At 37.0% G+C, this 27,057-nt stretch overlaps 1 protein-coding gene across 1 annotated transcript; it reads right to left on the reverse strand.

Moving 5' to 3' along the window:
• On the reverse strand, positions 1-26,815 carry scn4aa (sodium channel, voltage-gated, type IV, alpha, a). The gene is made up of 23 exons (XM_083557065.1): positions 26,732-26,815; positions 24,464-24,592; positions 22,858-22,949; positions 22,412-22,660; positions 20,289-20,352; positions 18,580-18,721; positions 16,979-17,179; positions 16,718-16,867; positions 15,425-15,557; positions 13,859-14,097; positions 13,322-13,495; positions 11,840-12,196; positions 8,610-9,002; positions 6,441-6,573; positions 6,115-6,269; positions 5,203-5,376; positions 4,967-5,089; positions 4,596-4,874; positions 3,543-3,596; positions 3,310-3,447; positions 2,455-2,559; positions 2,050-2,320; positions 1-1,821 (listed from the first exon to the last, which is right to left on the reverse strand). Exons 1-23 carry the CDS (start codon positions 26,809-26,811, stop codon positions 539-541), a joined length of 5,118 nt encoding a protein of 1,705 aa, XP_083413191.1. The 5' UTR covers positions 26,812-26,815; the 3' UTR covers positions 1-538.
• Between the last annotated feature and the right edge of the window lie 242 nt (positions 26,816-27,057).

The following is a 27,057-nucleotide window of genomic DNA, read 5'->3' on the forward strand; positions in this document are numbered from 1 at the left end:
TGTACTGTACTGGTTATGTATGCCTTATGCAGTTGCACTAAGTGCACAATGTGACAGTGACAGTATACCCCCCATGTAATCGATCAGCGCCGCTTCTACTCGTTCTATCTTCTTGCTGTAAACTGGGTGGGGGGGGATGTCTAAAAATAGTGCAAAAGGAAACTGGGGCCCCAACACAAATCAGGGACAAGTCGCAGCAGCTCTAGGGTGAAGTGTGTGGACATGTTTTCAAGATAAGGTAATACCAGGAAGTGAATGAGTTCTAACAGTGCACATAAAATGCACAAGACACTGAGTATGGGTAAAGCAGTCTGTAGTAGTAGTCTGACCGTCCTACAGTTCGCAAGGAACAGGTTGCTCCAAAGCAGATGTGGAAATAAAATTCAGTGTGATAAAGAGAGAACTAAACAAAATATCACTTTAATAACTCTATAAAAAGGGATGTGTGTTTTAGAGCATCGTTATGGTTTCTTTGTGTGCAGGTGACACTCGTTTAACACATCATTCTCTGCATTGAAATACAAAAAACAAAAATAGATTATATTATTGATTCTTTGGCTTCTACACTCGAAGACTTCCGCAGAGTTGTGGGTGCAGAACGGAGAACTATATCATGTATGACTTCTACCGGCACGATTCTCTGTCGACCTTGGGTCCGTTGGTGGGTTCCTGGAACTTTAAAACTGGAGGACAAAGGTTTTGCTGGCAAAGGCCTAGACTTAAGCTCCAGAGCCATTGCCAGGTCTGCGTTGCTACCATAGAGAGCATTCATCTTGCGAGCTATTAGCCCTTCTTTCTCTGAAGGTTCCTCCTCCTCCTGTCGCCTCACTTTTCTTTTCTTGGAGCGTTGTATGAATGAGGCATGGTGGATACAGCGTTTCAGGAGATGTCTGCGGTATGAATTTTGAATCACAATGGCTGCCCGCTCCTCCTCCTTTCTCCTCAGGGTGGTGATGATGGGTTCAAAGGATTTAGGACCTGGGTTGTTCATCTTGAATTTTGCCTCCATGCTCTCCCTCATGGCTGCCATTTCGATAGTGTCTCCGAGCACATGTTGGGTGACGGCCAACATGATATCCAGACAGTGGATTTTGTCTCCTATTACGATCGGCAGGTCCATGTTGATCAGGATGAGTTTGTTAGGTTTATGGATACGCAAAGGTGCTTGCAGTGCATCAACGAAGTCAAAAATGTGGTTGTAGTCCAAAAATTGGGTGCCTTCCGTGTCAAACCTCTCCCAAGTCTCATTAAACATCTCAAAGTCATCCTCACATAACAGGTCACTGCTCTCCTCCTGGGCAACATTGAAGTTCTCTAAGATGATGGCAATATACATGTTCACCACCACTAAAAAAGACATGATAATGTAACTGCAGAAGAACATTATGCCCATGCCTGGGTTGCCACAGTTGCCCCTCACACTTGTTCCCGGGTTTTCAATGTCAGGGTCACAGTCAGGAGGGCCGCTGTTTAAAATGGGCAGCAGTAGCCCATCCCAACCTGCTGAAGTCGTGATCTCAAATAGGCAAAGGATGCTATTCCCAAATGTCTCAAAGTTAAAAATGTCATCCACGCCAGCTTCCTTTTTCACGTAGGCAAAGTTAGACATGCCAAAGATGGAGAAGATGAACATGATAAGGAAGAGAAGCAGGCCAATGTTGAACAGGGCAGGAAGTGACATCATTAGAGCGAATAAAAGCGTCCTGATGCCCTTTGCCCCTTTGATAAGACGCAGCACCCGGCCAATTCTAGCCAAGCGGATCACACGGAACAGGGTGGGAGACACAAAGTACTTTTCGATTATGTCTGACAGCATCAGTCCTTTGGAAAAACAAACAAAAACAATATAAGAACAAATCTGAAGTGTCTCAGCAGCAATTGGAATAGCAGTGTGCATTTCAGGCTACCGGGCAATGCACAACTTTGAATCAGTGGGTAAACAATATTAAATTATCAAGGCAAGAATTCAGACCACATGTCAGACCAGGATTGTATGCACTAGAGTAAACAAAAACTGATTTCAATTCAATTTAATTGCTCAGAACCTACCAGCAACCGAAAGGATGACAACAATGAAATCAAAAACGTTCCATCCCACTGTGAAGAAGTACTGTCTCAGAGCGAACATTTTGAGAACGCACTCCCCGGTGAAGACAACAATGAAAACGAGGTTGATCAGGTACAGAACATTTTCTTTCTCAGTGCTTTGGTCATCTGTCTCAACCATCATGGTAACCATGTTAAGGCAAATGAGTACCATGATGAAGATGTCGAAGAACTGCTGAGAGATTAAGTCAAACACCAGGCCCTGGATCATATTCTGGAAGATAACGAACATAATAGAACATTGTCAGAAGAAGAAAAAACAGAAAACATTTAGTCTATACCCGAATTAGAATCGTTTAAAAAGTCTTAAACAGTCAACAGTGTTTTGTTTGTTCGTGTTCTGCATACCGCAGGGCGAGGTATGGGTTTGGCAGGCTTCTTGGAACCCAGTTTCTTCATCGCATTGTAGTACTTTTTCTGCTCCTCAGTCATAAAGAGATCTTCCCCACCAAAGTATAGAATAAATATCAAATACACAATTATTCTTTTGACCTACGGTAAAGTACGACAGCGTTTTAGTGCCATGATAAAAAATAAATAAATAAATAAAAGATAAATAAATTCAAAATATTATGAGAATAAAGTCATAGCAATATGAGATTATAGTGTATAAAAAGTGTTTTTTTGTTTGACTATAGTGATAATATATTTTTTTTTAAAGTAAAACTTATGAAAATAAAGTCATATCAATACAAGGATGGAGTCAAAATATTTTAAGAATAAGTGGTAATATTTTGAGGAAAAAAAACAGTGAATTGCGAGAAACTTTTGCGTAAAATGGATATGTATTTTGGATTTATCAAGCAATAAGGAAATTCTTTGTCTTTTGGCACATCAACAAGGTGTTATAATTATTTAAAGGACACTGCAAGAGTTATATAGAAAACTTTGAAATTTGGAAGAAAAAAAAATTGATGGACATTGAGGAAATTGCTTTTTGTACAGTCTGAATGGCGACCAGTGGTTCACTCCAAGTATATCAATAGTTTAATCTGTGTACTATTCAAAAAGGATATGTCAAATAAATATATATCAAATCGAACCAATAGGAGTTGACCAAAATATTCTCAAAATATTATGACTTTATTATTGTATTGCTTATAATTTAATGTGTTAATATAAGAATATTTTATTAATTTTTTCACATGGAACATGATTGTAGTAAAGCAACCCTATAAAAATGATAAAAGAAATGGTGCTCATCTTTTGCTTTTGCTGATTGAAGTTGTCAATGATAACGCCAATGAAGAGGTTGAGGGTGAAGAAGGAGCCGAAGATGATGAAGATGACAAAATATAGATACATGTACAAGTTGATCTCGTACGATGGCTGTTCTCCCACCTGCATAGTCAATAGAGACACTACTAATACATTTGGGCCAGAGTGTATAACATAGAGTTATACGAAAGAAGCTATCAATTAGACAAATAGGTCACCTCTCTGGAATCTACTGCAGCATACATAATATCCATCCAGCCTTTGAATGTAGCCTATGAACATAAAAGTGTTTTTTCAGTATTTGACTATAAAAAAAAATTATTACACACTAAGAATTGGAAAATGCATGTGAAAATTACCATGTGCCAATTGATGCAAGGAAATAAAGACAGGACATTAATGTTATATTGCAAAACTTAAAAAATATATGTTTATTATTGAACAAGAAATAAAAAGAGATTCATGCAACAAAATTAATTTTGATATTAGGGGTATAATGGTACATCTATTCGTGAACAGTTTTGCTGTTTTATTTTTATATTATTATAATAAACTTGAAAACAACAGTCTAGCGATATGGATTCTTTTACGCTTTATGTACAGCTTAAAAAGATTCTCTTAAAAAAGAAGATCCTGACAATTCTGCAAGTAAATAATTGAATGATGTATAGAAATGAAGACATTTGTTAAAATATGCTGAAATAAGTAGAAAAGCTAAGTAGAACATATCTTAAGTCAATTAAATATTAAATGTCAAACACACCCACACACACACACACACACACACACACACACACACACACACACACACACACACACACACACACATTTACATCTGTATTACCCAAATAGGGTCTAACAAATGTAAAAAAAAATTTTATTTTTTTTATTTAATCAATTTAATGTGTGGCATTTTAATCAATTACTTATTTTAATCAACATAATAAAAAGTATATTGCATTAATTTGATTTAGACAATTTTATTTTGATATATATTTTAGTTTTATAAGATGTTATAAAAATATATTTTTCTTTGATGTTCACAAATGTTGATAGTAATAATAAACTGCGCTAATAATAAACATAAAAAATTGTATGTTTTGCATTTCTTCCCGTGAACCATGATTTAACAACCGAACCGCTGAATTTTGTGTCCCGTTACACCCCTAATTGATATGCATGTCTATATTTAGATTTACATCTATTGCATAATGCATTTTTTTGCTAAATCGAATTATCTGGACAAAATTTTTTTATAAATTTGCGCTCACCACTTGTAGCAGAGAAAGGTAACCGAAGCCCACGTTGTCATAGTTGACCTTGACGTTGACCCAGCGTGATTCGTTGGTATACATTAATGCTAGGCAGTCACTCTTGTTGTTCACTTGCTCTATGGGGAAAAGCTCATCTGTGGTGGTGTTAATGCAGCGATAAAATTTGCCAGCAAACAGGTTGACACCCATAATACTGAAGATCAGCCAGAATATCAGACAGACCAGAAGCACGTTCATGATGGAAGGAATGGCACCCACCAACGCATTCACAACAACCTGTAAAGGCAAGCACGATAAGCAGGTGGTGTTACTGCATACAAACAATGACACATAGTGTACGTTGGAAGATTTCCAAAAGACATCCTCACCCTCATTCCTTCAAATCTGGACAGGGCACGTAAAGGTCGAAGTGCCCTAAGAGTGCGGAGAGATTTGATCGGTCCCAGCTCGGAATAGCCCATTAGATTTGCCGTGAAACTGATCAGTGACACCTGAAAGAACGGAACAAGAAATCTGTTGAGCCATCATTATTTATTACACCATAGAAATATCAATAATAGAAAAATCTGTAATAGAAAAATATAAATAAAACGATAAATTGTACATCAACGATTAAGAAGTCCAGCCAACACCAGGCATTGGTGAAGTAAGTCTTGAAGCCATATGCAACCCATTTCAGGACCATCTCTATTACGAAAATGTACGTGAAGACTTTGTCTGCATACTCCAAGATGATTTTTATTACCCGGCGGCGCTCAATGTATATGTCCTCAAAAGCCTAAAAACAAATAGTAATAAAAAATAATATACAATATACAATAAGGATTAAAAGTAATCAGGGATGTTTCTAGCCTTTTCAGTACCCTACACAAGATTTCTATATACCTTTAATAAGGGCTGCTAAGCAGACCTTGAAGAGCCTGAACACAACACAAGCACATGCAAGGAGTGTGAACTTGAATTTTCTATGAGGCAAAAGGCCATGCAAACCCTAAAGACTACATTTTTATTTTCGTTTTCTAGTCTATAAAAAGAGTATCAAAAAAGACCATCTGCAAAATAATGCAAGAGGGATTCCTCAAACTCTGTCAAAATCTGTCTGTTTTTGAATCTTACATCCCACACACACATATCAGGATTTACTCTGGGGCTAAAATCCATGATGACGAGATAATCAGTGAACTTGAACATAAAGAGAACATGAACTTGGACTTGAACGTGAACTTAAACAAGGCCAAAGCTGTGAAAGTGATACTTGGGGTTTTATTCTCATTCTGAACAGTGCTGAAATAGAGCCCCAAAGCTTCTCTTAAACTCAAAGTCCTTTTAAACTCAAATTGTGGACAATTTTGGTGCATAGACACTAAAGTTCCCCTAAAATCCAAAACCTGTGTTACACTCCTCACTATATCCCAATAATATCTATTTTAATGAAATTGCTATAAGTTCATTCACAATAAATTAAATACTGTCGCAATTCAGTAAAGTATTTATTGCTTTAAAGATTCCGACATACCAGGGCACCACTACTGAGAAGAATCATAAAGATGATGAAGGTTTCAAAGTAATCGTGCTCCACAATAGTGTAGCAAGTCCTGCGCAGATTCCACCAACTCTTTCCCCTTCCCTGGCTGATGTCTACGTTCAGACATGGAAATCGCCTCACGCAATCTATCACACGGAACAAGATGAACAGGGGTAAAAATAACGGCCTTTAAAGAAATTTCAGAGGTTAAACTATGATGATGTTTGCCTTTGGTTGTGTGATAATTGATTTACTGTCAATAGTGTCCTATCAAATATAATAGGAAGAAAATGGAGTTATGTAACAAAGGTACAGACTTTCAGTAAAACAGGCTTCTGGATCATCAGGCTCAGGTTCCTCTTCCTCCTCTTGCTCAGCTGGGGGTTCTGGAGGTACATAGTCCACTGTGCTACACACTGAAGAGTCGTCATCATTGAGAATACCCTTAGCCTATAGAGAGAAAGAGGCTATGTGGAATAGAGTTATAGCAAAAAGAATTTTGGTCATCTACTTCACATTAGAAATAATTTTAACCAATCAACAAAAAAGTTTAATAAGGTTTAATTCACTATATCAAAATGCTATTGGGTTAACATTTATGAATCCCAAAATCTAATTAATTAAATGTAATTAAATAACGATTGCTTTTTATCTTTATTAACTTTTAGTCTATTAACTAAGTCAATACTACACGTTTTGACACTTTTAAACAAATGTAAAATGAATCATTTTAAAATAAAGAGAAAAATCAGTGTAACTGATTCCAGTACAGGTGTTCCCTGAGTTACGATGGTCCACTTACGATCTTTCAATCTTACGACGGCGATAGCGATACAACAAAATTGAAAAATATATAAACATTTTTGTGCAACATAAAAAATGTTGTACGATACGTTGGGAAGCTGCCAGCATGTTTGCATCTCCCGCCTTGTGAGATGCCTTACTCTCACCAGTGGTTGACAAAGTTCAGTTGTCTCGGTGTTAAAGCTCATATTTTGTCTTTGCTTTTTCAGTGTTTCGAAGCCCAATATTAGCTCTTGTCTCTCTCCTTTTTACACTGAAACAGAGCGTGACTGGCTCCACCCTCCACTCATAAACTGGTGCTTGTCCATGCACCCACATATATATATACAGTACAGACCAAAAGTTTGGACACACCTTCTCATTCAAAGAGTTTTCTTTATTTTCATGACTATGAAAATTGTAGAGTCACACTGAAGGCATCAAGGGCTATTTGACCAAGAAGGAGAGTGATGGGGTGCTGCGCCAGATGACCTGGCCTCCACAGTCACCGGACCTGAACCCAATCGAGATGGTTTAGGGGTGAGCTGGACCGCAGAGTGAAGGCAAAAGGGCCAACAAGTGCCAAGCATCTCTCGGGGAACTCCTTCAAGACTGTTGGAAGACCATTTCAGGTGACTACCTCTTGAAGCTCATCAAGAGAATGCCAAGAGTGTGCAAAGCAGTAATCAAAGCAAAAGGTGGCTACTTTTAAGGAAGCTAGAATATGACATTTTTCAGTTGTTTCACACTTTTTTGTTATGTATATAATTCCATATATAATTCCACGTGTTAATTCATAGTTTTGATGCCTTCAGTGTGAATCTACAATTTTCATAGTCATGAAAGGAAAACTCTTTGAATAAGAAGGTGTGTCCAAACGTTTGGTCTGTACTGTATATATATATATATATATATATATATATATATATATATATATATATATATATATATATATATATATATATATATATATATATATATATATATATAAGGTATTATCAAAATGTTTTTAAACTAGCTCTATTTAAAAGAAAGTACTTTATTTATCTAGGTTTACACACTATCACCTACGAAATAGTCCCTTACACAGCAATACAGTGCTCTCAGCATTCTTGCCACCTTCTGCAATTCACGCAGGACCTGCACATTGGTGTCAAAGAGGGCCAAGTCCGCAGGACCCAAATCTAGAGAGTAGGGTGAGTGCGGAATTGAGAACATGTTGTTTCTGTTGAGAAATTCACGTGTAAGGAGAGATCGGTGATAGGGTACGCAAATGGTCAATATAGCACCAGCTCCACAGCTCCCGATGTACACAGAACATCTTTTGGCACACTGACTTATGAAGTTCGGTGCTCCTTGCGAATGTGCGTGCAGCCTAGTGCTGCCATCTGTTGGCGAGTTACAAATCTATTCCAAACTTTTTGATACCCCCTTATACATTGAAGTTTATAGTTTATGGTAGTGTAAATTGCTGTTTTCAAATTATGTACTGTAATTTTTTAAATTGTTAATAAATTACAGTACACAACCCCATACTGATCACTCTTGGGTAGGCTAGGCCATGTCTCGACTTACGATTTTTTCAAGTTACGATGAGGTCATCAGAACGCTTCTCAATCGTAACTCGGGGACTACCTGTATATGGAAAAAGATTTTAGTCTTGTTGGTGTTTTAAAGAACAAATCTGGTCAAATGAATGACACCTTCTTTTTGTTCACACTTTCTTCTTCTGAGAAATCTCCTGAATCCTCTTCTTCAACATCAGATTCAGCTTTGGCAATTGGTACGTTCAAGGTCATAGCTTCCAGACAGTTGGAAAGCCCATCCACCATCTTTCCTTCGTCGAGGTTGTTCAACGAAAGGCTTTCTTTTTTGCCCGTATCTTCGCATTCCGTCCCTCCCGTGTCACCCTCGGGAGGCTTCCTGCACAGCAACTGCCTTATAGTACCAACAACTAAGGATTTGACCCAGTCGATGCCTCTGGTGATGCGTCCGATGGCAATCTGGAGATTGTTCATCTCGCCGTCTTCATCGCTCGCTGAAAGGTTGTCACCGCTGAAGGAGCTGAGCAGCAAGGCAAGGAACAGGTTCAACACCTAAAAAAACGTTGAAGGATAAACGGTTTAGATTCAGCTTGAGAATGTAAAAATCATTTTAGAACATATTTGGATGCTATCACTAGCATGACGGAAGCTGATTTATTGTCAATAATAACTGTGTGGCTAGTAACAGCGATCAGGGTTTTGTCCTGTGACATGGGGTCAGTAAATATTATTTTGTCTGCAGGATCTCTTTGGGGAAGCTAGATTCAGTTTTCAAGTTATTCAGTATCTGGGTTTATTGATAAGGTTGCTGGATAGTTGGTTCCGAAACATTTTATTCTCAGTTGAGCAGATTTTTTTTTGCACAAGCAATTTTATACAATTTCCTGTTATATTTTTATAACAATAGTCAAGTCAAAATGGGACTTTAGTTACAGGTTTGGTCAAGTTACAGGTATCTATGCTAGCATGGCAGTACTACGTGCAGTAGTAAGTGGCTAGTGTGTCCTATTACTGATAGGCGGCACACATGTCGCGGGCCAGTCGTGGTGAAGAAGTTTATTGTGTACAAAAGTAAAAAAAACTTCCTAAAGAATCTCGCTCCTGGAGGTTTCCTGATGACAAAGTGAAGCAGGCTGTCCTAGGATGGTTCAGGCATAATGACAAATCAATGCTAAATTTTTCCAGCCTATATTGAAATGCTTGGATAATGCAGTTTCCACTGTTTTTTTTTTATGTCATAAACTCAAAAGTCCCAGTTTGACTTGAATACAACCCAAACATTTTCCTTCTTCTTGTTCTCTGTCTTAGTAGTAGTAATAATAGTATAATATATATCACATCAATGCAGAAAAAAAATCTCTATTAATAGCTATTGGTGATAAAGTAGATCAAACCTTAAAATCATGTAGATCAGCGAACATTTTAATTCAAATGTTACAATCTAACCTCCTCTATTAATACAGCATTAAATATGCCACTGTAGCAACGAATCTACATACTACAGCCTGCGTCAGTATCTGGGCTGGAACTGCGCAATCTGTGGCCTGTAACCAAGAAGATAAAGCTGATGTGTTTTGCGTGGAACGAGAAGCCAGAGCATATCAAGACCTCCAGCCTCTGCTGCTGTGCTTCTCAGCTGTCTGTGTTTGTTCCTTGTGTGCCAGAATGCTCACTTGAGCCGGGTCTAAGTGCATAGCCAAGGATAGGGCCACTGTTTTCTGGCTCGGGTCATAAGTCTTAAATAGAAGCGTGAGTAGAGAAATGGCGTGTGTAAAACCGAGTATGTCTCGATGGGTCACGTAAGCTTGTTTTTGTCATGCTCTGTGGCAATGTTTTTGTTGATAAGCCATTTAATTTCCTCTCTGCAGTATGCCTAGCTGCTGTTTGATCTGTATGCCCTTTTTTTTTTTACACTTTTGCAGTTACCCCAGAACCCTAGAAACCTATTAAGCCTGTTTAGAATGCTCTAAATAATGAAACAGGAATATGCTTTAATGGGGCAAGTCTGAATGCAATCTAATACGCTGCCTATTGCACATGCTTTAAGATGTAATTCAATCTAGAGCTATGCGTATTCTTTAATTCACTGACCACACCCTTGTGCTCCCACAGTTATTTCTGATTACACCCACCCACAGGGTTTTCCAGAGTGCTCACTTGGCTCAAAACCTCCCAATTTCAACAAATAAACAATATACACACTGTTTTTACATGTGTAAAAGCAATACTTTCTTCTCAACAGTAACTCCATTGTGACTAGAAGTTCCATTGGTGACTATGAATGGACATTCGTTGCCACCCAGCTCACCCATTTGAGCGTCTTATACTGTAATTTTCTTATGATAAAGCTGATTTTGTATGCAGGTTGACAGAAGGAATTTTTTTTTTATTTTGCTGTACACTGAGTTAAAGTGCTGATGCCAAAGATGAGCTAGTTACAGTGCTTTCTATACGAGGGGCATTCAAGTCAATCTGGGACTTTTGAGTTTATAAAATAAAAGAACAGTGGAAACTGCATTTATTTTTTTTACATACTCCCATACTAAATTTATACACTTATCCAAGAGTTTAAATTATGCCAGGAAAGATTTGGCATAAAAATCCTAAAACAGCTGAAGGTTCACTTCATCATCAGGGAACTATCATGACCAGGATTGTCCCTGACGGACATATGTCCGTCTTTGAAACGTTTACACCATCCAAATGTTTCAGTGTGGCTGACAGTCTCATCACCATACTGTGTTCTAAGTCTTCAGTAGATATCCGTGAGTTTAATGCCGTCGTTCACAAACTTCAACACTACATGCTGTACCATTCACGCACTAACACTGTTGTCTGCCATCTTATTTAATTGTGCCTGGACTGGCCTGCTCCAGGACACACTAGCCACTCACTACTGCGTGTAGTACTGCCATGCTAGCATTTATTTTTATACCTGTAACATTTAAATTCCCAGTTTGACATGAACGGCCCTGGTATATCATTATGCATGGATATAACAACTCTATTCTCAGCTTCATGCTGTTAAGCCAAATACATGGCACTCAGGGAAGTCCACACTTCTGTTATAGAGTGGGCCCCAGAATACATTTTCTAAACACACAAGGGATTAGATCTCTGAAATTATTCTTGGATTGATAGCCACATTCAAACAGTACCAAGAAATGACCTTTGGTGAGAAGGGTCACAGGTTTTTTTTATCATGAAACATCATACTATTAATTATTGATTATTAATTATATTGATTATTTCTACTTTTTAGACTTAAAAGAAAGCAATGACTATTGAGTGTGTACTATTGAGTGTGTAATTAAGCAAAGGTGTCTTCTCCCTGAATTGACCACATAACACTCCTGTACTAACATCTCCATTCCAAATGTTATACTTACCACCAGGTTTCCTATAACCATGACCATGAGAAACACCACAAGGCACATGCTTTCTCCGGCTACCTCCATGCAGTCCCACATGGTTTCGATCCACTCCCCACACAGGATGCGAAAGACAATGAGGAACGAATGGAAAAAGTCGTACATGTGCCAGCGAGGCAGCACACAGTCCTCGGCGATCTTACACACGCACTCCTTGTAGCTTTTGCCGAAGAGCTGCATGCCTACAACGGCGAAGATGAAGACAATGATGGCCAGCACCAGAGTTAGGTTCCCCAGAGCACCCACAGAGTTACCAATGATTTTGATCAGCATGTTGAGGGTGGGCCAGGATTTAGCCAGCTTGAAGACTCGCAGCTATCTCCGCAACACAATCACAACCACAAATAAACACACACACAAAATACTATGTCAGCAAAAATTGTCTTTTACATGGACATTTTTAAATTCCAACGTACATTAATGTATAATGGTAATGAAATCTACAAAATTGGTTCTTGCTATTATTATATCACTATATATACAACACCAATTTAAAAAAAGTTGGGACACTGTCAACAAACCTAAAAATTCATATTCTATTAACAATTAGCAATTAAAAAAAACATGTTAAATGTTTAAACTAAGAATATATATAATTAAAAAAATATATAAAAATTAGGTAGTTTTGAATTTGATAGCTGAAATAACAGAGCCCTGTTTCAAATGGAAATACAGCACCTGGAGTAGATGCAGTATGCAGTTAGCATTGTCTTGCACTATCTGGCCTTCTCTGAAAAAGACATTTTCTGGATGGAAGCATTTATTGCTCTAAAACCTGTATTTTCCATTCAGCATTTTATGAAGCCTTTCCAAATGTTCTAGCTGCCGATTCCACAGGCACTAATGCACTCCCATACCATCAACAATGCAACTTTAAACTGAGAGCTCATAACAAGCCGGGTGGTGAACAAAATAGTTTTTTACTTTGCCTAAGTACCTTTTTAAATGAGGTTTCATAAAGATTTGATTCGAAGGTAAATACAAAAGAAGAGAAGTAGAATAGATGTTGCATGAAAACACAAACAACAATCAAATCAGATGAATAAAGAACATGGATGCCAGCCAACTTGTCCTGAGAAGTAGTACAAGTTGTTATTGAGCGAAATCTATCTGCTTTAAAAAAAACCAGAGCTGCTGGTAATTATAAGGAGGTTTATCACATGTTGAACCTAAAAACATTTCATTGCCAATTCTCCAATGTTGTAAAATAACTAAAAATATCAACTTCTTACTTGTCAAGCTATTTTCAGGACATTCACCGGTACACAATGTAATGTCCCATTTTAAATGTGAGTCATGCAAGCAACATTGCTTCTCTTGATTAAAGTAATTTTTCTCGATTTAGAATCTAATCTCAAAAATCTTTTGAAAGCAGCCTTACACTTAACACAATCTTGTCTAAAATCATAGGTCTATAAGAGAGTTGTTGGTTAGGCTTACCAAACGGAAGGACCTAAGGACAGACAGACCCTGCACATTGGCCAGGCCCAACTCCACCAGGCTAAGACTGACAATGATGCTGTCAAATATGTTCCAGCCAACCTGGAAGTAGTAATATGGATCCATGGCAATGAGTTTGAACACCATTTCAGCTGTGAAAATCCCAGTGAACACCTGCATAGAAAAGATGATTACAACAGTGTAAAACATTGTGCTCAACTTTTACTGATTCGTTATTGAGCTTGGTTTAGTCCTCTTCAGAACATTACTCTGGAGATCTAGAAGTTGAGTCATGTCAACTTCTGGACTTCGATCTGGTTGGATCGAAATGTTTCACTAATCATCTGAGCAGCTTCTTCAGTCTTAGGAAATTTGTATGCTCCAGTGTCAAGGATTCTGCCGTCCCTGGATATTATCATTAAGTGTCAAGGGGGAGGTGAGATTGGAAAGGGAGGTGTCAGGAGTAAGAGGAGTTGTTAGAATTTAACTACCCCAGAGATAAGAGTAAGGGAAGAGCGTAAAGTGGTAGATACCTACCAAGTTGCCGACACTGAGCACATGTTCAAATTCAGGACTCATCGGATAGTGCTCCATAGCCATGAAAAGTGTATTGAGCACAATGCAAATTGTGATGCCCAGGTCCACAAAAGGATCCATCACCACAAAATGGACCCATTTCTTGAAGATAATCCAGGGTGCACAGCAGTCCCACTTCAGAAAGATGTCAGCAAACTTATACCAGCCTGGAGGACAAGGCCTCTGGGCATCCTCCAGCTCTGAGGGAAGACAATTTGCAATCATTAAACCCACAACATCAAACACAACAGACATTTATTCTGATCACCAACTAAAGTGCCTTCAGAAGGGAGCATTACCTTTAAACGCACATAAAAAATATACCTAAACATGAAATATGCAGATCAAATACTAAGGAAAAATTAAAGCTTTTAGTTTTAATGTTGCTTATGTAGTTTCTCACACTAAAGAATTCTACAAAAAGAGATTTTCTGTCTGATGTGAGGTTTATTTGTTTAAAGGTTTTGCAATTGAGATGTACAAAAAGCCCCTAAGAAAAAACACTTTTGGTCCCCTCTTGATTGAAAAAAATCTTTAATCATCATTCTGCCAAAAAAATAACAAGCCAACCTGCCTAAATCACTATTGCCCCATTGCCTGCACCTGGCTGGTCATTAAGGTTTTTGGAAGTCTTATAAAGAACTTAATCGGCTCCTCCATCCCTGTTACCACCAGTGGTGGACAAAGTACACAAAGCATGTACTTGAGTAAAAGTAGAGATACAGTAGGTCAAATATTACTTCAGTAAAAATGCTTTCTTGAAACTTTCAATTGATTCAAGTAGAAAGTATTTGCTGTCAAATGTACTTAAGTATCCAAGTACTATTATTTATTATGGCTATAATTTCATATTAAGTGTTCATTTCTGAATCTGTCCCAGTACTATAGTTAATACGCCCAGTGGGCACAAGTAAGACAGATGAATGCTGCATGCTAATTTTAAACTTGGTTCTTTGAAATAACCCAAAGCTTAGCACCACTCAGGGTAAGGAAACAAGGCTTCCTTCATATACTACATGCTTGACCACCAGAACTGTGTGCTAAACTCCAGACAATACACACTCACTGCCAGGGCTAAAGGATAATTATAGCCAAATAATCTCTGCGATTATACTGCAAATTACATTTCTCTCTGCCTAAACCTAATGTATTTCAAATCAAACCGATGAGACTTGTCTCTTGCAACCACAGGCATTTAAATTTAAAACAAATGCAAGAAATCGTTTTTAGTATTCCGTAGTTTAAAAATTGCATGACATTTGTGGGTTTGGCAGACATCCCTTTCCATTTACAAATATTGCATTCATATAACTGTGTAGTAGAGGTTTATGGCCTTTGCTCAAGGCCCAAACAATAGAACCGAAGTAGTTTTAGGGTTTAAATTTACAACCTTCTAAAACAAACAAAAAAAAAACCATCTTAGCCAATGACTGCCCCTTAATGGACTGTTTGCTACATGTTCAGTCTTTAAATATTATGAAATAATTATAAATTATAGCTCTCTATTTTCTTTATCTCTGTTAATACCTTCCCTAGTTGCACTGCACACACTTAAGGCACTGGCTGTTCTCTGAGAGAGCCCGGGGTGTCCAAGGCGCATCATGCTATGCTGGGAGGACAATGACTTTTTGTCAGCCTTTTGATCATCGTCTGGTCCTGACTGCGGAGAAAAAAATTAATCTGTGGTTAAGACAACAATTAAACAACAATAGTTGGAAATAGGAAATTGCATCTTGTACACTTTATTTTCATTCCTTTATTTTGGGTTAATAGTTCTGCTCATGTAAAAGCAGACTGGCTGCAAGAAGTACTACAATTGACAAAATGTATACAAAGTTGAAGGAAACAAAAATCCAAAATATTATAGCTATAATTAATAACATAGGTAAAAAGATGTGCATTGTGAATTATTAGTATTATTTGTGTCGCTATATTAAGATCTGTATTCAAAATTTTATTTGGTTCACTGAGGAGCTCATAATAAAATCAAGTCAATATAATAAATATGTTACTCTGAAACTTATACAGTACATAGTTCTTTTGAGATATTGGACTAGACAAGCTAGCTTTTGCCCCCCATCAGCCAGCCTTGGTCAGTTATAGGATTGTTGCCAGTTCACCAGTTATCCTCCCTTGGACAACTTTTAGTAGGCACAAAGATTTACATTTACTGCAATTGGAACAACAAAACATTTATCCTTGCAGGTATGGTGTTAAGGGCCTTGTTTAAGGAGCCAAAAAGTGGCAGCTTTGTGTGACTGGGATTTAAACTCACTACCTCAGCTTTCAGATCCAAAGTCCATTGCCTTAACCACTAAGTTACCACCCAGGAAACTCTAAAAAAAAAGGTGTCATTTTGGAGATACTCTGTCCCACCAAAATTTTACCTTTGTCAAAGTCACACCAATCTTTATGCTCATCATTGTCCTGCTTTGAAGTCGCTTTGAGAACTGACCATCCACAAGCTGCCTAAAATATCCCTGTAGATGACGGGTGCCATTTTATAACGATAAGTAATGCTACGTTCTTCACCTGTCAGTGATTATATTGTTATGGCTGATCAGTGTTTCTATATAAAATCGTATTCAATTGTAATTTTTAAGTTGTCTTTTGCAGTTGTAATGCACTTGAGAGCAAATTTGCCTCATCAATCTGGATTATTGTAAAAATAAAAAAATTCAACACAATCACAATGATGGATCCAAAGACCTGTTGGATAAACATAATTTCACTTAGTTTTCTGACTCAAGTCACCATCTCTAAATACAAACCAGCCCAAACCCTGGCAGTGAACATAAATAAATAAAAACAAAGCTTTACCTGAACTATGGTTGGAGCTCTATGGATGACCAGACGGGGAATGATCCTACCATTACAGTCCTTTATTACATCGTCGCCATCATCGGCCATTTCCGAGCCTCTGCTATGAGATGTCTGACTGGCCAGTGATGCCTTGCTTTCAGCCCGCATCTGCAAAAAAGCAACAATGAACCAATGACAATTGGAGCAAATTGAGCAACAGAAAGCTTCAAATCACTTTGCAGTCATAACATGTATTTTATGGTATTTTAGTCACCTGACCTGTTGCTCTTGATTATTCAATTGCTCTAGCAGTCTCTGAAATTCCTCTTCTTTTTCTCTGGCCTCTGCAATCGTGGCCTGGTTCTGTTCTTCGTATGCCATCGCAACTACTGCCAGGATTAGGTTGATGAGGTAGAACGATCCAAGAAATATAACCACCACAAAAAAAAGCATGTAGGTCTTCCCAGCTGCACGAAGAGTCTACATAAAAAACACCATTAATTACATATACGGTAATAATGTTAAATCAGTTTATCCGATGCTACAGAAAAGGCTAGTTTATAATTGCATAAATGGATTAGGACTGATTATATTTGCAACATTGGTCCATTTAAACAGTTTATGAATATGAATTGTGCAATTCCATTAAAATCTCGGCAGAATGTTCAAATCTCGTGATTGCACTGCAAAAACTCTTCATCAAGTCGAAATGAAAAATTTTATTTCTAGCCGTAAAAATCTAATTGATCTTATTTTTTAAATAAAATACTATGCAAGAGCAGATTGTGTGAGATTATTATGATTGTTTTAAGATTGTTTATCTTCTTACTTAATAAAGTAAAAAAAATATTTGAGGCCAGCCTTGTATCTTTTAAAACTTTATTTTTGCTGTAACAACTGGTTTTAAGGTTGCCCAGGAAAAAATGCTCAATAATCACACTTAGTAGTTCATTATTATTAGTTATTCCAAATGCTTGTTTTATGTCAACACCAACACATTTATTTACAACCTAATAACAAATTATAAAAGAAAGAGTCTGCAGTATTAAGTCGCCACATTCTTTCCATATATTATATAGTATGGTTATTAGAACTTTGTTGTTTATACAAAGTACTTATCGCTTTCTTATGTTGAAAATCTTTCAGTGATGACAAAATAAATTCAATGAAGTTTTATGTTGCAAAAGGTTTGTAGTAAGTATTCTGAGAAGCAGCAGGCAATGATCTTAATTTGTTTTTGCATTATAACTATTGTGTGTTACAAGACAGTCTTCATTTAAATGAATAATTGTTGACAATACGTGTGTATACGTGATCTGTATTTTAATAGTAATCTCGTTTATAATTTAAATGTTTAGTCAGAATATATAATTATGATTATTGAATTAAGAGGAATTCTTTTGTTCAGTCGCTCTGATCTTATAATCCTTTCACACAAATTGTTTTAAAAACAAATAACAAGCTTAAGTTAATTAGACTAAATTGACTGCTTGGAATTAGTGTTTTAATGCTTATTTTATGTTTTCTTATTTCAAGAATTTTTTTTTTTATAAGAATTTATTTCTTATATTGACTGTTATTTTTTGCAGTGCATATAAATAAATAATAATAAAAGCTACTCGGTTATAATAAAATCAGTACCTAATCCAGTATTTAATTTAGAATTAAATACAGTCTTAATTTATCCACAAAATCAAATGTTTCCAGACACCATCTATGCCAAAATTACTGCAGCCAAAATGTTATCAATATTATACTTTTAAATGTTTAATAATTTACTAATTCTTATAGAGATGCAAATTTGACATAATTCAAATTACTCTTTACTTTTTTTTTTATTTTATAGTCAACAATAAGATTTGATTATAAAAACTGATTACCAGCTGAAAAAGGTTCTCCCAGTAGTCCTGAGTCATCAGCCTGAAGAGAGCAAGGAATGCCCAGCCAAATGTGTCAAAGCTGGTGTAGCCGTAATTCGGGTTCCTTCCAGCCTTCATGCATGTGAACCCTTCTGGGCATTTTCTGTTGAAACACCAGCAACAGTATCTTACTTTCCTTCATTTTATAATTTCTGGTGAAAAAAAGTCAATATATACAATATCTTACAAAAGTGAGTACACCCCTTTTCAGCAACCATTTCATTATATGATCTAAAGGGAACAATAGTATAGAAATTAAAATTGGATATACATTATAGTAGTCAATGCGCAACTTGTATACCAGTACAGATTAACTGTCCACTAAAAACAACTCAACATACAGCCATAATTGTCTTAATAACTGACAAAAAAAGCATTCCAAAACTGTGCCCAAAGTGTCAATATTTTGTGTGAGCATCATTGTTATCTAGCACTGCCTTAATCCTCCTGGGCATGTAATTCACCAGAGATGCACAGGTTGTTGCTGGGATCCTTTTTCACTACTTCATAATAACATCACAGAGCTGCATGATGTTAGACACATGGAGCTTCAACACCTTCCACTTGAGGATGCGCCACAGGTGCTCAATAATATTTAGGTCTGGAGACATACTTGGCCACTCAATCACCTTCACTTTCAGCTTCCTTAGCAAGCAGTTGTCATTTTGGCTGTGTTTTGGGAGTTGTTATATTGAAAAACTGCCTTTCGGCCCAGCTTCTGAAGGTGGGCATTATGTTCTGCTTTAGAATGTCAAAGTACATGTTGGAAACCATGTTTCCGTCAAAAACAAGTTTATTTTGTCCTCATCTGGACATGGTTCTAGTAATTCATGTTCTTGGACAGGTTGCCTTTAGCAAACTAAAGCTTCAGAATAGGCTTCCTTCTGGGATGATGGCCAAACCGGATGGTTGCAGTGTGTACTCTGTAGTCTGAGCACTGACAAGTGGACCTTCCGCTTCTGCAACCTCTAAAGCAATGCAGGCAGCACTCACGCATCTGTTTTTTGAAGCAGCTTCTGCACCTGACACATAGTACGAGAACTCAACTTCTTTGATGGACCCTTGTGAGGTCTGTTCTGAGTGGAACCCCTCTTGAAAAACCTCTGTATGACCCTGATCACTGTACTGTAACTCAGTTTCAGGGTCTTACTGATCTTCTTATAGCCTCTGCCATCTTTGTGGTGTATGAGAGAATTGTACTTAATAGACCAAATGTTATCTTCTCTAATAAAAGATACACAAATTTGTATGGTCTTTTGTCAAGCAGACAAAACATGAATATGATGAAAAGGACATGTGGCTTTGCATGGTTAAACGACGTGCAGGTGTTATCACATAGGGTTTACTAGATTTTGTTGCCAGCTATTTTGACAATAATGGCTGGATGTTCATTTATTTTCAGAGGACAGTAAATTTATACTGCTATACAATTTGCATATTGACTACCCTAAAATATATCTGTGGCAGCGGTTCATGAATGGAGGGCATCACTGGACTGGAACAGAGCACACAGATTAGTCTCACCAGCTACAAGTATATTTATCACCCGGTTCCGCCTCCACTCGCAAACCGCTGCCACTCGAAATGTGAAACTTGTACTCACTTTTGTGAGATACGGTATATGATACAAATAGAAAGAAGAAATGCCCATGACTGGATGGCAAACTTACCCAGCATCAGAACTGTTGCCACATAGTAAAGCATCTAAGCTACCTTCCAGAAAGTACTGGTTTTCTGCAAACAATCAATCAATCAATCAAATAATGAATCCATAAAAATCAATAGGTCTTTCCATCCATCCATCCACATAGTGATTTGTCATTAAAATCCCTAACATATACAGTTCAGTAGTTTTTTAAACTTGATATTCTTTTACTCTAGTGACAGCAGAAAAACACAAGGCACATGCAATTAAGCCAAGCCAATCCAGGCTTTCGATATTGCAAGGCTTTGCCTCATGTTATCTTTCTCGGTTGCTGAAAAATTGATCAATGCATTTTTTTTTCAAATATCTATTACTGTACTTGTTTGCTTGCTGGGGTTTTTATATCTACCTTAAACAAATTGCAGGCTTCATAATTCAGCTGCTAGAATCCTGACAAAGACCAGATCAGGTGAACACGTCATTGCATGGGCCGAGCCTTTTCTTCTTGTGCGAAAAAACTTTGGAATTCTTTCCCAGTTGAGATCAGACATGCTGAATCTTTTAGTGTTTTTAAATCTGCTCTTAAAATGTATTTATTCAGGATCGCTTCCAGGTGATTCTTTTTTGTGATGTGTATATGATGTTTTTAATTTTTATTTTGGGGGGAGTGGTGGCTCCAGCGGTTAAGGCGCTGGGTTACCAATCGGAAGGTCAGGGGTTCAAGCCCTGGTATCGCCAAGCTGCCACTCTTGGGCCCTTGAGCAAGGCCCTTAACCCTCTATGCTCCAGGAGACCCTTACGAGAAAAATAAAAACCAAGGACCGTGACGTCGGAGCGACGTGGGGCTGCCTTCCCGTGGGCTCACCACCTGCAGGAGGGACCGTAAGGGACTGGTGCCGAGCGGATTGGGCAGCAGTCGAAGGCGGGGGCCTTGACAGCCCGATCCCTGGACACGGAGAAGTGTCTGGGGCATCTGCTTAGACTGCTGCCCCCGCAACCCGAATTACGGATAAGCGGGAGAAGAAGAAATGAAAAAAAAATGAAATGAAATGAAATTTTTATTTATTTTTTTATGCTTACAAAGCACTTTGTGATTTAACTTTTAAAGGCAATATATAATATAATATAATATATTTTGTGTTTTCTGGTCACATATGACCACCAGTAAATGGTGAAACACTGAAACAATTCAAAAAAGTACAGACTGTTGTCAAGCACATAAAAACTTTCCTATATACTCCCATATACATATCCTAATATATACTAGGGATGGTAAGATTCACTGATTCGCATCAGTGCATCTGCATAAATATAATGATGTGATGCCTCTATTTTAAAAAATGTGCATCACGATTTTAACATATTTGCATCAGTAAAAAAAATATTTATTTATGTATAATTAATAATAGATGTGCTATACTTTCATGATTTTTTTTATATGTAGATTGATTTCTCCCCGTTTCTCAAGCACGTTCTCTCAGCACCACTGCTGTTACGTGAGTATGTTGATTTACAAACCTACAGAGACCAAGGTGTGTCCTGAGAGTCACATAGAATATAGATTAACATGGCAGAGATAGCACTGCTTCTTCTGAGAAGATGTTCAAATAGATTTTGGAGTGTGGACATTATAGAGTGTGTGTTATAAAAGTCAGATACTGATGTAGGGTGAGGAGGACTGGGGTGCAATTAGCATTCCAATTCATCCTAAAGGTATTTAGTGGGGTTGGGATCAAAACTCTATAGCAGGCCACTCAAGCTCTTCTCCAAACCATGTAAATCATATGGAGCTCACTTTGTGCACAAGGGCATTGCCAAGCTGGAAGAGGTTTGGGTTTCCAAGTTCAAGTGAATGCAAAACTTTATTTTACCGCATTCAAAGACATCCTATACAAATGTGTGCCTCCAGCTTTGTGGTATGAGTTTGGTGAAGAAGCACATATAGAAAATAAAGGTCAGGTGTTTCAATATTTTTTTCCATATATATATATATATATATATATATATATATATATATATATATATATATATATATATATATATATATATATATATACCAACATGCTGATGAATTAGCTCTGTTTTAAGCCTTTAATGGCCCAAAGTTCCAGCTTGAGAAGCAGAAATATCTCTAAAACCTCAACTCACCTTCGTTTTCAATGTAGGCTTTGAAGTCAAAAGTGCTGTTGATGAAGGTGGTGTTAGAGATCAGAGCGGCATAGTCATCATCCATCGTGTTGTTTGAAATGGGCCAGCGAATACACTTGTGGCGCAGGTTCCCCATGAAGAGTTGCAGGCCGATGAGGGCAAATACAGCCAAGGCAAAGTTGGTCAGAATCATCACATCCACCATCTTTTTGACTGACTGGATAAGGGCTCCGACAATAGTTTTTAAGCCTAAGAGGAGGAGAATGAAACGAGGATAAAGTTTTGGGGTAATTTAAATATAAATTATATATATATATATATATATATATATATATATATATATATATATATATATATATATATATATATATATATATATATATATATATATAGTATATCATTATCTGTATGTTCTAAAATTAATATAAAGGAGGAAAAAAACAAACCTGGAATAACTGTGATTGTTTTCAGAGCTCTGAGCACACGGAACGTCCTAAGTGCTGATACATTGCCAAGATCAACAAACTCTGTGAGGTACCTAAAAGCAAGAAAAGATTAAAAACTTGAGAAAGAAATATTAGGAGTAATAAAATATCTAATACATGTTTTAATATATACAAATAACAATTGTAAACTTTTGGATCAACCACTGTCTTTTGTTTGTATAGAAAAATTTGGCTTTGTAGTTACTGATTGGGACAACTATACAAACATTCTTTGTATCAACACAGTCTCACGGTATTTCGTGATATAGTCATGACTTTAATCTATTCATTTGTGTACATGAACAAGAATTTCCTTTTTTTTCATGTCACTCAGCAGATTGCCTCCATCTGGCTCTATCTCCATAGCAATGGAGGCAGAGGATCATGGGTAATGCTGACTGAAATGCAAAAGTAATCTTTTTTCTCAATTTGTATCAGAGAATAAGGCAGAAAATATACAGTTAGGGTTAGAGGGTTATACTGTAATAAATGTGTGTGTCTTCAATGAACGCAGTTTCCATAATTAACAAGGAGAATATATTTACTGTATTTTGACTGTAAGGAACCACTGACAATGGTTTATAATAGCCAGTAGCTTCTGTGGTATCCAGTGGCAGGAAGAAAACTTTGGCGGAGGTACCAAAAATACTTCCAATTACCAAATACATTACATAGAAAGTCATCCTCAGTGACATTTAAAAAGAGGGAAATTCATGTCTATGAACATAAATTTATAGATTATATTTTGTGACTATATCACAAAATGGTGTGAGGCTGTTTGTGTAGCCTGTCCACCCTATCTCATTACCTGACCTCATATCAGCTATGCTGCATGATCCACAGCATGCGGCTAAAAATATAATACATATAAAATGTTTTTAAAAAAGTACAATGTTTGAAAATTGTGCAGTTTTTTGCGTTTAATTTTTTTGTTGTGTTCAGAGATTTTTCTTTCTGCTCATGTGAGAAGACCTGCTTAAACAGGGTTGTTGCTAATGTAAATGATATGTTTTAATGAGCCCTATATATAGATGTGTCCGGCACCTCAGGCAAATGGCAGCATTAGCTGGTTGTCATTGAGAAGGTGCCTGAATAGCATAACTGTGCATGTAGCATACGGAGATCAAATAATCCTATGATAGTGTACCATTTGGTTGGTAGGTGGTATCTTAGTGGTTAAGGCATTGAACTTTGGAGCCAGAGGTCATGATTTCAAATCCCAGCCACACTCCTGGGACCCTCAGTAAGGCCCTTAACCTTATAGCTGCTCAGATGTATAAATGAGATTAGAAAAATGTAAGTCGCTCTGGATAAGTGAGTATGCTGTAAATGTAAACAGTTGGTGGCTTTTAAAGAGGCACCACAGCTACACGTTTTTTAATCAACAATTTCTAATACTGCAAGAACCCAATGCTTTTGTTTGTAAATGTGGCAAAACCAACAATTTAAAACCGAAGTGATTTTTGTCAGCAAAATTTAGTTGAAATCTGTTTAGTGTAATCCATTGAGTATCTTATATTAAATTAAAGAAAAGCTTGATGTGCTACGTTTGATATGATATACTTACGCCATGCTAATCACCATGAAATCCAGCCAGTTCCATGGATCACGAAGGCATGTAAAAGATCCAATACAGAAGCCTCGTGACACCACTTTAATTGCTGCCTCAAAGGTATATATACCAGTAAAGACATACCTGTAAACAATTGCAAATTTGAAATTATTTGTAAATGTTTTGATAGATGTAGCTGTAGATATATTTTAGTAACATTTGATGTAGAAAAATAAAGACAGTTATATAAATATTAGTTATACTACAAATATATATATATATATATATATATATATATATATATATATATATATATATATATATATATATATATACAGTGAGGAAAATAAGTATTTGAACACCCTGCTATTTTGCAAGTTCTCCGACTTAGAAATCATGGAGGGGTCTGAAATTGTCATCGTAGGTGCATGTCCACTGTGAGAGACATAATCTAAAAAAAAAAAAATCCAGGAATCACAACGTATGATTTTTTAACTATTTATTTGTATGATACAGCTGCAAATAAGTATTTGAACACCTGTCTATCAGCTAGAATTCTGACCCTCAAAGACCTGTTAGTCTGCCTTTAAAATGTCCACCTCCACTACATTTATTATCCTAAATTAGATGCACCTGTTTGAGGTCGTTAACTGCATAAAGACACCTGTCCACCCCATACAATCAGTAAGAATCCAACTACTAACATGGCCAAGACCAAAGAGCTGTCCAAAGACACTAGAGACAAAATTGTACACCTCCACAAGGCTGGAAAGGGCTACGGGGAAATTGCCAAGCAGCTTGGTGAAAAAAGGTCCACTGTTGGAGCAATCATTAGAAAATGGAAGAAGCTAAACATGACTGTCAATCTCCCTCGGACTGGGGCTCCATGCAAGATCTCACCTCGTCGGGTCTCAATGATTCTAAGGAAGGTGAGAAATCAGCCCAGAACTACACGGGAGGAGCTGGTCAATGACCTGAAAAGAGCTGGGACCACCGTTTCCAAGGTTACTGTTGGTAATATACTAAGACGTCATGGTTTGAAATCATGCATGGCACGGAAGGTTCCCCTGCTTAAACCAGCACATGTCCAGGCACGTCTTAAGTTTGCTAATTGCTGTTGTTTTCTGTAAAGCTGCTTTGAGACAATGTCTGTTGTGAAAAGCGCTATACAAATAAACTTGACTTGACTTGACTTGACTTGGCTAATGACCATTTGGATGATCCAGAGGAGTCATGGGAGAAAGTCATGTGGTCAGATGAGACCAAAATAGAACTTTTGGGTCATAATTCCACTAAACGTGTTTGGAGGAAGAAGAATGATAAGTACCATCCCAAGAACACCATCCCTACTGTGAAACATGGGGGTGGTAGCATCATGCTTTGAGGGTGTTTTTCTGCACATGGGACAGGGCAACTGCACTGTATTAAGGAGAGGATGACCGGGGCCATGTATTGCGAGATTTTGGGGAACAACCTCCTTCCCTCAGTTAGAGCATTGAAGATGCGACCCATCTTCAATGCTCTAACTGAGGGAAGGAGGTTGTTCCCCAAAATCTAGGCTGGGTCTTTCAACATGACAATGACCCGAAGCACATAGCCAGGATAACCAAGGAGTGGCTCTGTAAGAAGCATATCAAGGTTCTGGCGTGGCCTAGCTAGTCTCCAGACCTAAACCCAATAGAGAATCTTTGGAGGGAGGTCAAACTCTGTGTTTCTCAGCGACAGGCCAGAAACCTGACTGATCTCGAGAAGATCTGTGTGGAGGAGTGGGAAAAATCCCTCCTGCAGTGTGTGCAAACCTGGTGAAAAACTACAGGAAACGTTTGACCTCTGTAATTGCAAACAAAGGCTACTGTACCAAATATTAACATTGACTTTCTCAGGTGTTCAAATACTTATTTGCAGCTGTATCATACAAATAAATAGTTAAAAAAATCATACATTGTGATTTCTGGATTTTTTTTTTTTTGATTATGTCTCTCACAGTGGACATGCACCTACGATGACAATTTCAGACCCCTCCATGATTTCTAAGTGGGAGAACTTGCAAAATAGCAGCGTGTTCAAATACTTATTTTCCTCACTGTATATATATATATATATATATATATATATATATATATATATATATATATATATATATATATATATATATATATATATATATTTATTTATTTATTTATTTATTTATTTATTTGTTTATTACTTTTTCACACAAATAATGAGGAAGTCTAACTTTGGAATTTGAAAACAATTCTGTTGTGTAAGACATGCTGCACTTACTCCACGGTTTTACTCCAGGCAGGAGGGTTGCTCATCGTCATGAATACACAGTTGGAGAGAATAGTAATCATGATAAGCATGCTAAATAGCTTAATAAAGAGTCAAGGAAAAAACTCACACATTCAAATATAATGAAAGAATAATGATTGATACTATATATATATATATATATATATATATATATATATATATATATATATATATATATATATATATATATATATAATTATTAGCATACCTAGATATTTTCAATTGCTAAGGACCAAGTATGAATTTAGATTTGTGTGAATATTACAAATGAAAAGCTAACGTGTAGGAATAGTCAG

The sequence above is a fragment of the Silurus aristotelis genome (assembly GCF_946808225.1).
Source record: "Silurus aristotelis genome assembly, chromosome: 12".
NCBI lineage: Eukaryota > Metazoa > Chordata > Actinopteri > Siluriformes > Siluridae > Silurus > Silurus aristotelis.